General features: G+C 33.6%; 1 protein-coding gene across 2 annotated transcripts in view; it reads left to right on the plus strand.

Annotated features, from left to right (window-relative positions):
• Nucleotides 1-12,351, plus strand: part of LOC122532131 (neuromodulin) — a 139,364-nt gene that overhangs the window by 79,627 nt on the left and 47,386 nt on the right. For both annotated transcript variants that reach the window (XM_043660646.1, XM_043660647.1), the window contains exon 3: nt 3,169-3,287. In XM_043660646.1, coding sequence (XP_043516581.1) covers nt 3,169-3,287 — 119 coding nt within the window. The remainder of the gene's footprint in view (nt 1-3,168; nt 3,288-12,351) is intronic.

Below are 12,351 nucleotides of genomic sequence, written 5' to 3' on the forward strand. Positions count from 1 at the left end.
GCAAATTCACAGAAATTAATAGAGATCGAGCAAACCAGGCGAAGTTGACTGACGAAGGATAGCTAACACAGGATTAACTCTCGGGGCATTGATTAACGAAGATTGACCTGTATCAACTAATATTGAGATTGACTAATATAGATTAAATGATGTAATGTTGCTTGAAGTGATTCTCTATGTGATTAGTTCTACATTTTAATTGATTGAACTTTAAATTAAGTGACTAAAGATGCAAAAGACAAATGTAATGTAATATATAATAATAGATAAAAGACATGATAATGTGGAATGAAGAATACATTTTAATTGTGCCAATAGTAATACAGTCACGAAAATACTCTCCAAGAATTTGAAATTGCTGGATTTATTAAGAGATCTATTAAAAGAGACGGGAGATATAAAAAGCAATAATATTAAATACAACATCAATAGTTAGAAAATTCTTGTGGCAACCGCAATGAAGCAAACTGGGCATAGCCGGTTTACTTTGGCCAAAAATCCAGAGAAGGAGGATAAAGAGGAAGATAATAGTAATAATATCAGTCCCAGAAATTACATCATGGACATCGAGAATCTGAAACTAGTGGACTTATCAAGAGAAACACACAAAAAACAGCGGTACTAGACACAACACCGATAATTAGAAAATTCTTGCAGTAGCTACAGAATGAACAGCCAGGCAGATATTCAAAAGGGAACTCCGAGAAGAGAAAGATGATAAAAATAATGCAAAGATATAAAAATATAATAATAAAAAGACATAATGACAGAAAAGAAAGAAAAAGAAGATAGACAGGAATAGAAATTCTATATTTCTACAATCATTATCGAAATAAAAATTTTATACGATTGTTTCAAGAATCGAGGTCACATTTAACGTGATTATGTCTACAATTGTAGTTTCATTCGATTTTTTATTCGAGCAGGAAAATCAGAAGAAATCGATGTTTAAAAAAAAAGAAGTACAACGAGAGAAATATAAATCTGAACGATGTGCATGAAATTGCCCTACCAGGTTGAAAGTGAAATGACTATGAACGTTCAGAAGGATAGGAAAAAAGGACCATTTGGTAGTGCGATAAATAATTAATCAAATATCAACTTTATTTCTTATTGATCAACCATCCGTCGATTTGATTCTCTTGTCTTGTGCTTTCCAACGTTTCGATATTTTGATTACGTGATAAACTAATTTCCGGTAAGAAAGTTAAAGGCAAGAAAATACAAGGAAATATTCTTAGAAAGTTCTGAGAAAGTGTGAATCATTTTACTGTGAAAGATATTGGATTTTATTCGATTGAAGTTCCAATCCCATGTTGCTATCTTAGTTAACATACTCACTAATGAATCTTTCTCAAAAGTGTACAGACCACATAATTCGATTTTACAGTCGACTCCTCCAATCTTTTAGTGAATCATATATCTTCCACGTAAAGATTTTATTTCTTTTTAAATTTTTACTTTATTTTATTTAATGTAGAAATTAATTTGATGCCATGTATTTGTTGGTTTTGCTTTAAGATCATTCTGAAACTGGAACTTGCGAATGAAGTTTGTGTTCTAAATTGGAAAAATTGGATCAGACTGTGTTTTCAAACAATTTCTTCGCGCATTTGAAAGGAGTTTCCATTTAATAATTCTTCCAGCTTTTTTCAAGTTTTTATACCAAGATATTCTTGGTCAAATACGTCTAGATTACTATCAAAAGACTTTTAATTAAAAATTAGGAAGAATATGTTTTTTTTATTTAATTTACACCGTATATTATAAATATGACGATTTGTAATGAAAAATTTAATGGAAAAGCTCCGAACTAACTTGTACATCAAAAGAATACTTCAAGATTAAATCGATAATCAAAAGATGAAATTGAAGAAGATTGTGTGGCGTCTTTTGTCATTGTAAGATATATCATATCGGTAAAAGAATTTAGACACAAAGGTAATTCGTTTAATAGCCGCGTAATTAAAGACTTTGCTACACGGTGAAGATTTCAAACTGTATTCCGCAGACGGATTAACTTGCGAGTCAGGTAAATTCGCACAATACCGAATTCGGAATTGATCCTCGGTTCAGAACTAGGTCAGCCATTGTTTTTTCAAAGTGGTCGACATGGTTCAACGAAATGAACAGTGGTTAACTTGATTCCGACTGACAAGCTCTCGCTAAAACTGACGATACTTGTGTGCGTGTGAAAACCGTTTTCCGGTTTCTTGCCTCGGATCCGCCAGCAATTTTTAGATTTCGTTGTGTACGAAATAAAATCACAGAGAACGAAGGATGAAATAAATGGATTCCTTCTTCCTCTGCAGATCTGCGAGGAATTTTCTAGATTTCGTACAAAAAATGTACAAAGCAAGATGACGAGGAACGAAGAATAACCTGAAAAATCGGGCGAATCTGTTTCCAGAAGCATTTCGCGAACGTCCTGTAGATTAAATAAACAAAAAGTCACTTTACAATCTTATGCTTAATTTAGCATAACGCTTTAGAAAATTTATTAATACTAACGGGAACCTTTTTTTCACATTTTGTTTGAACTTGGGATATCTTTTAATTTTAGAACAATCGTATAAGTGAGTCGGAAGTTATCGAAAGAATAGAAGGATTGAAGAAGAATTTTACACATTCGTTTATTTATTGGTTACGTTCATAAAAATATTCTGAAAAAATATAATAAACGATGTTTCTTACAATCGTTTAATTATCTCGTTAATTTATGTTCGATGATTGTACATGGATTTTCACGATATTGCGTTCTCCGTTTATTTATTCTTTTTCACAAGACCGTGTTTTCGACGTATTTTAAACAAATATAAAAACGATGATTAATTAAGATCCACAGAGCATTCCCAATCCTTCTTTCTCTGTATTAATTAAAAGGTATTTAAAATTTGACAGACGTATGTACGTATCCGTTCTTTTCCGACTGACTGCACTGTAATTCGCCTGCACAAAAAGCACGCGCGCGCGCATTTTCGTAAATAAAAACCGCGTTCGTCCTAAAAATAAATTTTCTTGCGGAGGGGAGGGACTTTTAGACTGACAGCGTAAAAAGCTCGGGACTCGGAATCTCGTTTCCTCCCGGTTGACAAGGGCAGAGCCGTATCGATCTCCCAGTTGTCTATCGACGTTAACTTAAAGGTACCTTTTCCCTCTGGTTGGCAGAGCTTTGCGAAGCGGCGACGAAGATCCAGGCATCTTTCCGTGGCCACATGTCGAGAAAGGAGCAGGCTACAGCCCTTGTGAAATCGGCGGAGGACGCCATGGAGAACTTGGAGGACAAGGTAAGTCGGTAATTCTCGTTCGTTTAGTTTAGTAGGTACGAAATTGGCCCATAAACAGGGGCGAATCACCTCCTGTGCTTCTGCCACCGTAATTCTTTATTTCTGGAATTGACCCATCTCGGAGGACCAACGTAAAATGTCACGTTAACGCAACATTTTATTTGACACCAGTGCTACCGGTGATTGAGGCGCAGAATTTTCATTAAGAGGGATTAAAGTGAAAGAAACAGAAAATGAAGCTTCATATATTTCACGAAAAATCACTGTTTAAATCACTGTTTTCCTATAAAGTTTCTAGTATTACAAATTGGTCATTTTGACCAATAGTATTGAAATTCTTCTTTATAAATTTATACGATAGAACTTCGGGCGAAAAATAGTTTATGTAATTGGAATTTACATAAAAGAAGTCCTTTATGCTTGTGACTTTTCGCTCATGTAATAGTTCAGGTGGAAATAAGTGGATTCAACCAGCAAGAGTTCATTTAATCCCTTGATAGCTTATTTCGAGCGGAACTCGAGCAGAGTATCAAGTACAGAACAATGTACTAAAGTAGGTAAAGTATTTTTAATATTTTCGAAATTGTTATCTATGTAAAATGAAATTGTTGATAGCAAAGATCTCAACTGGACATGTAGAATGTGAATCGTTCAATACCAATTTCATAGAGAGAAAATTAGAAAAGAAACACTATTAGCCGGATTGTAACGTCAAGTTGTGTATCCTGTATTTCAAAATTTATTATACACATCGTAATTGTGAAAAATATTTTTCTGAGTTTTTTTTTTTCATACATGAAAGTATTTCAAAATATATTTACATTTTATAAATTTATAATTCATAAAGAGTTTATAAACTTCATAAATTTCATTTATATATTTATCATAACTTTATAAATTTCATTTATTCACACGTCGGGAGAGAAGATCATGGGATAACCGAGGATTTCGAATAATAAAGCTCACTAGCTTTTTCCATATTCTGTTCATATTTATATAATAAGAGATAGTAGGATAAACAAAAGTTGGATTCAATTATAAATGGTTCGCACAAACGAGATTCGAATAAACGAAGTTCTACTGTATTGCACTGTTCAGAAGTTAATTGGTTATTGACTAAAATATTTGGTTCGAGTAAATGAAGTTCATATAAACAGAGTTCTATTGTATATGAATTCAATAATGTATCTATTATACATCATACTAAATGTATCATTCTAAATATATTATTTTAATTACGCTGTTGTATATTATACTATTATAATTAAAACAGTGTAACAAATTGTTCAAATTACAATTCAAAGCCTATAATTTATCGCACGAGCTCTGAAAGGAAATTTCAAGAACTTGAAATATTTGGAATACTGTGGTAAATTATTGCTTGGTCCTTAACAGATCAAGTTACTTGTGACATGAATCTTTGTATCTTTAGATGACATTTTACGTATTTTTAAATACATATAAGAGAGGATTAAAGAAATTTTCTAACTAATTTCATATATAATAAAGCCTCTATTCAGATAGAAATTCATTTCACATGTAAAATATTACAAGAGATACCACAATTTGAACATTTTATATATCTTTCCCATATTACTCGCATTTTATGCATTTCTGCACTTTTAAATTTCTCACAAATATATGAAAATCTACAGATCCTCAATTACCTACAATAATTTATTCACTGTACGAAATTTCTGCTTAATCTTGCGAATTTCTTTTCGTAGAAATGTAAATTTGCATGAACATCGACCAATAATTAAATATTAAATATTAAATAACTAAAAAATTATTATATTTTCAATAGCTTATAAATAACTAAATAATAATTAAATAATTAAAAAGAAATAAACGATTCAGCTTAATCAAATCTTCATTTCAACAACAGATATCGTTGTTTTATTAAAACTAACGGCATGCGTCACTGTTGGAACTTCGCAATCGATCCGTACGCTGCAACTATAGCCAAGAATCGTTACATCCCCGTTCAACAGGGAATTCACCTTTAGTTCACATGTCGATAAAATTTATTCCCATTTTCTCTCGCGAGTATTAAGAATGATAGATACGGGAACGGCAGGAAAGAATAAAATAAGACGAAAATCACAGAGCGTCTGTTACAATAAACATCAAATGTATTTTCTTAGCGTCTAAACCCTGATTTTGATATCGCTCGCGTAATATCGATTCACGTGGCGTTAGGAGTGTAGAATACTCGTATATGCAATAGATGAAAATAACGCTGGTACACTCTTTCTTTCTTTTTTTTTTTTTTTTTTCTTTAAATATCTTCATACACGCTAAAATATTAATACTGTTAGCATTAACATTGATAAAATTAATCGACCAATTCGACGTCAGGCTCGCATTATCGAAGTAAATCTCCTTTCGTCGAAACCAAAAGTTATTGGATTTACTCTCGCCGAAGAACCGCGTAGTTTGTGATAAAAATATTGTGCGTGCAAGGATATTTCAAATACCTTCTCGCGGAAATCGAACGTGATAGAAAGTGAGAATGAAACACAGGAATATAATTTCTCGAATCTCAAAAACGTTGCGACAAACGTAGCAATGAAATTTTCTCTCGGCGAGGAATAGTTTGCAATATAAAAATATCGCACGTTCACAAAGATACTTCGAGAGAAGCTGCTGGCTCCGATATTTCCTTCGCCCATTGTACGCTCTTCGCGAACGTAATAATAAAAGAGAAAGAAAGAAAGAAAGAAAGAAAAAAAAATAGAAAGAGATGCAGGAAGATTCTTCAACGTTGAAATTTCTCAAATCTCAAGATGGAAAAAAGTTATGGCAAACGTGGCGGGCGGTGTTTGAAAACTCCGGCATTAAAGTTTCTCCTCGGTCTAAGAGGTTTCCATTCCATTGAGGATTTCTGCTGTCGTAACTAGGTTGCAACCCATATGCATCGTGTACGTATTATAATAGGCGTTGAAGTGCGGCTGGTTTAAAATTCAATGGGCCGTCCCCTCTCGAGATTAATTGGAAATCGATATTCTATTATCGAAAGTAATATCGTACTCCGCCGTGACCAATTCTTAATCAGATGCCTGATAGACACACTTCGAGCGTCCTCGTCGTCGTGTTATCTTTCTGTATCCTTTTCCGTTTCTCTCTCTCTCTCTCTCTCTCTCTCTCTCTCTCTCTCTCTCTTTCCCTCCCTCCCATCCCGTTTCGCCGATTCCCTCTTCTTCAATTTCGATAATGGACCGTTGATCTTTGTTAAATCGGCGAACGTCCGTCAAAAATTTTTTCCCTTCTCCGAAATCCATACCCGCTCGAAATTTATAGGCACTTGAGTTCCATTAGCGACATAATGGAGACGGGAGATGGCGGCTTGCCTCTTTTAGTGGAAATATACATCTCGGTTAGAGAGGAATAAAAGGGATAACGCCTTGAAAGTGATATTTCTTACCGGGGATCGCTTTTTACACTGCGAACCGACTTCTCAGCCTTCTTGAATTTCATCGGAATTCATTTTTATCGACGATGATACGAGGGAAATTGTTGAAATTACAGCGGGAGTTATTTTATACGGGGGATTAATTCGCTCGTAAATCGCTTATTTGACAAATCGATTAATTTCGGGGAACGAAATGCCGAGATATTGTTGAAATACAGTGTACATACTTTTTTGAAGTTCTTTTTGATATTTGAATTTAAACGAACATCGTGTGGCTCTTTTATTTATCACCAGGGGTGGCTTTCGTCAAACGACATGCAAAATGCATAAAATGGTACATAGTCTTGAATTAATCACGCTTCTGAAATAAATTATTTATTATTGCACGACCAAAAAGACTTTTTGTCATTTAGTGAAAGCTAAGTCTAATTATTAAGAAAGTTTGTTTTATATTATATTAGTCAAGTTTATCTTAAATATCAATCGAGTTTGTGTTAAATATCAATCTAATTTAAAAAAAATTCAAAAAGCGCTTTTAATCACTTTGGCCTCGCAGATATTTTTTTCGTCGCATGCTCCCGTGGCCATTTTGACTTAACGAGAAGAAAACCTTTCGTCACAGCGTTCGTTTGTCGCAACACTGTATCCCAAGTTTATCATTGAAAAATACGCTGGCGAAGTGTAAAATGTAATTGAACTGCACGTGACGTAAATGTAACTTAATTACACGTAAAAATTATTATGCTCAATCACGTCTTTATTCCTTAATCATTTGGCCTTTGGACAAACAATTTTTTCTTTGTGATTTTTCATGCGCATACACACACCTACCTTAACATACTAGAATTCTCTCTAGAACGTGACACGTGCTCTTTTATTTACAAAAATATCAGTGGTCTTTTTTCCATTGCGCGTGTTCCACGCGTTTGCAGCAAATTAAATTTTAATTAGTAATTAAAGCGAGAAAAATCTGTTTAGCAATTAAAAGTAGAAAAATTGTCTTCCACAAAGATGAAATCTTATATAATCATCGAGTCAAAGCTAAAGTATTTAATGAAAAAAGAAAAAAAAATCTAACGTAAAAATTTTATTTCTCGTTACTTTTAGAGAAAGAAAGCAAATTCGACCCAGTCACCGCCATACTCTCTCCATCATCCGAGAGAATGAATGAATAAATGAATAAAATTATTCTCAAATAATTCGAGAGACCGCGCATCCAGAGCAATAACAGCGATACGTCGTGTCATAAAAATATTTTTAAATTCTCCAAGTTGAAGATTTTATCGAAAGCTAATACCTATTACATTCATATATGCATTGATACATCGTGTCACGTTTTATCTGCCGCCCGAACGAGTTACTCGAATAAGGGAAATTCGATTTCGTAGCGTTTGCGGCTGATTCGATTATGCGATTCGTGTGCATTCATGTATAGGTAATACAGCGGCAGACGCGATGAAGGATCTGCGTTTTTTCTTGGTGAGGATATGTTGCGCTCGTGGGAATCATAGAAATTCCTTCGCGGTGAAACATTTCGCAGCGAAACGTAAAGCCTGATCCTCCTTCCGCGGCGTCTTGTCGCTGGATTTTTGCTTTTGTTTCCGGCCAGCGAATGTGGGTCATACGCGTAACGTATACACTTCTAACAATTGGATGTTGAACGCATTTCTGCGAGAAAATTTCTTCGTTCGTGACAACGATATATATTAATCTCGATCGAGTTGTGCCATTTTAATCCGTCAAATGTAGTACACGCGAGAAAGATCTGGTGTTGAACGATTTTAAAAATTTATTTTACTTTACGAAATTGTTTTTAATCTTCCACGATACCGTGTAACTTGAGTCATATACACCGATATATCAATATTTTTTGAATTTAACTTCCCTTTGTAGTCAGAATGCGGCGAATTAACTTGTACTTCATAAATCAGAGAAAATTTCTGTTTTAGAATAAAATTCTGGAAAATTATAAATATAAAATTATTTATAAAAATGTTCAATTTGATATTTATAAGTATTTGTTACAGTATTTATACGAAAGTATTATATTGTACATAGAATATTTTATATATATATATATATATATATATATATATATATGTTCTATATAAATATTTTATGTACATTATAAATTATTCAAATAGAAAAGCAATGAATTTTTGTCGTTTCTTCGCGTTGTGTGTTAGCCTTCAATAGCTCTAAAACAGAGTCTGTGCTTTTTTTCGTACATTCCGAGGAGTGAGTGAAGTGCAGAGAAAAGTAACACGGTCAAGTTTTCTTCTCGAGGCACTAGAGGGCTCGAGGAAGACAATGTTAACTTTTCTGCTATGAAATCTAATCTAACAAAATATATTTGTCCAACGAAAATAATGTATTCACGTTGGCTACAGGTATTTTTATTACAATAATGAGCCGAGTGTGAATTTTCATAAAAGTAACTAAAGAAATGACATCAAAATAGAAATGTTTTATTAAGTATTATTATAGTAATTATGTGTTTTGTGTATTTACTCGTGTTACGTACTGTGTTACTTTTATATACTATTTACATCTTAATGTATATTATAACGTGTTGTCAACAGCTTTTATTACAACATAATATTAAACATAAACATTTAATAAGTAATTAAAAGTTAACTGTACAACTAAATAGTTCTTGTTATAGAAGACACTAAAAGCATTTCGCTTTGTATTAATAAAAACACTATAATGTGTACAATTTAAATACAACTCTTTACAAATATATCTTGATCGTAACAAATTCTTTTGAATAAAAGAATTGCATATTATCTTTTCAACAAAAGAATGCATATTATATACGTCTTGCATTTTCTTGTTAGTATATCAAAGTCTGCAGTCTAATAATTCATTCTAGCTACATTACGTTAACGTAATTATGGCAACAACTGAACTTTACAAAGTTACTATAAACTTTCACGAAACTTTCATTCTAAAGTTGCTTAATTAACTATCAAGGATATTGCGAAGGCATGCAATCGTAATTACTCCACGGGATATTATTATTCAACGATTTGCAAAATATATGGAAGATGGTGTTTATGACGATATTTATAAAACATTCAAATTATCCGGGATAGGGGTGGGAAAAAACATTCAGCAAGAGTGCTCTTAAGAGAACAAGAGTCCTTCCATGGAGTTTTTGGCCTCGTGAAATTTGTTATGCATATCGCCGATACGACCCAAAATTCAAATTTCCTTGGACGACGACGGATAGAAGATGCATCGATGCATCGATGCATCGGTGACGCATAGACGTCGTTCTGTGACGCTGAAGAATTCATGGTATTTCGCGCGAACCTCCCCGATATTAACTCGAAGCGGACAATCGCGTATTCTTAGCCGAAAGCGTGGCACGAGCTGAATGATTGAAGAGCACTTGTAAAAAAACTGTCGAAACGTCACGTCGAACGTCGAATTTTCCAGAAGGAAAGGAAGAATCGCGTGAATTTCAATTTTCCCACTGGACACGTAGGATACTTTCTGATAAGATAACAGAATTTCTCCATTTCGGCAACTGGCGGTATTTCTCCATTTTTCGGCAACTTTTACTATTTTAAATTTTCGTCCAATTAGTTTCATGTGTATTCTTGCAATTAGTCTAAAACACGGGATGAGCTGAAAACTGTAAATATCAAATATCGAATTCTTCAGAAGAAAGAATTATTGAAACTATTTATGAAATTTTAATCTTTTCATTAATACGTAGAACAATTTTTGAATACTACTACTTTTGTAATATTTTTGTTAAACCCTCTTCAATTCAAGTCAAACAGTTTCTACATGCTTCAATTGCGAGATGAAATAATGTTTAACTCTTTAAAAATATCGTATTACGATAAAACCATTTTGATGACTTATGGACGACATATTCACTTTAATTTATTCACTCTAATTCGCAAAAATAAAAACAACAATCATCTATGATTCAACGTGTATATCTGTAGAGATAAACGTTAAAAAAAGAAACGAGGCAGAAGTTCAAAGTTCGTGTAATTCAATCAGTGTGAAAAATTCCGAACGATCGAAACGATGCAACGATTGCTTCGTGCGTGGCAGTTTAGTTTGCAGGATTAATCGACAGACGACACATGCAAAAAAGGGGAGAGGGAGCGTAATCCACTAGATCCAACAGGAAGCTAATTACAAAGTAGAGTCGCGCTTCGTTACCTTCGTGATGTTACCTCGCGATGTCCGAAACTTTGTTCGAGCAACTTTTGGTAGAATGCATCGCGTGAAACGTGGTCGACTGAAAAAGTTATGCGGCCATCGCTGCCAGGGCTGCTATTTTATTGAGCCACGTGAGTAACGATAGATCACTGGCAGCGATAATACGTACAATTTGTTCTACACGTGTCTTGAAGTTGTATCAATTTTTCAATCTCGGAATTGGTTCGATGCGATTTGTTCGACTGTACGTGCCGGGACAATCAACACGTCAGTTCATATTTATTACGTTTCTCTTTCTAATTTTTCTGTTCGTGCGAACTTAATGTGTCACACTAGATGATGCGAGTTCGACACTTTCTCAGTGGAACTTCGCTGTTGACAAGCACGTTTTGTGATCCATAAGGTGTGCAGGTGTGTGAGAAACATTGTTTAAGTAGAAACTATTGGAACTATCACTGTATACTGGACAAAAAGTGGTAGACAAAAAAAAAAATGTTAAATTGGTATTTGCCTGTATGATAATTTTTTTTTTAATAACAGCAAAAGAATTTATCGAAGTAAAGATTGTTTCGTATTCTTGAAATATATTTCAAGAATAAAGAAATTGTTGAATTCGTGGAATGAAGCGAAGTTAAATTTTAATATTAATCAAATAGAACAATGACAGTGTATATATTCTCTTTAAAATTCGAGATAACCACCGAACCAGAGTTAGATAATTAATTATATGTTACGCTTAAAGAAAAATAATATATTGTTCTATAAAAATTGTCACTAGTAGTAATTCAATCTTTTTTTTCAAAGATATATATTAAGATATATAAAGATTATATAAAGATTATAGTTTTTCTTTAAAAACAACCATGTTCACTACTGTAAAAGTGTAGTATTCGTTCAAAAAAAGTAAAAGAATTAAACATATGAAATTTACGAACGCAAACATAAAATATTTCACAATTAATAATACTAGTACTATTTAGTGCTACACAAACGCGTCAATTTCGAAAAATAAGTCACAACTGTCTAATTTATAAATAATAATTGTTAGTTTGAGAAACGTATCGAGAATCTACACGGATTTATTGATAATTGCTAATCAAAGCATCAAAATTCGAACGAGAGCACAAGATCGAACGTGTCTGAAAGTATAATTGGCGACGTTAAGCTCTCGACAGACGTTTCGTTCACTCTCAAACATTCGCACGCGTGATGCAGAATCGAGTGAAAGTAACCAACGAAAGTAATCGTCCACTGTACCGGGTGTCATTGTCAATCATGAACATTGCCGATTAATTATCGACGCCGATGCGTAATTACCGAGCCCGATGTAACGCGCGTTCATTCTAATTATTCGTATCGCGGTTCAAAGTTCGATTATTGACGAAAATGAAATATTCCCTGGTTGGCTTCGCATCGAAACAAATAGAGTAGGTGCAAATAAGTACGTAGTGAAATTTCATG

The sequence above is a fragment of the Frieseomelitta varia genome, unplaced genomic scaffold (assembly GCF_011392965.1).
Source record: "Frieseomelitta varia isolate USP_RPSP 00005682 unplaced genomic scaffold, Fvar_1.2 scaffold_437, whole genome shotgun sequence".
NCBI classification, from domain to species: domain Eukaryota; kingdom Metazoa; phylum Arthropoda; class Insecta; order Hymenoptera; family Apidae; genus Frieseomelitta; species Frieseomelitta varia.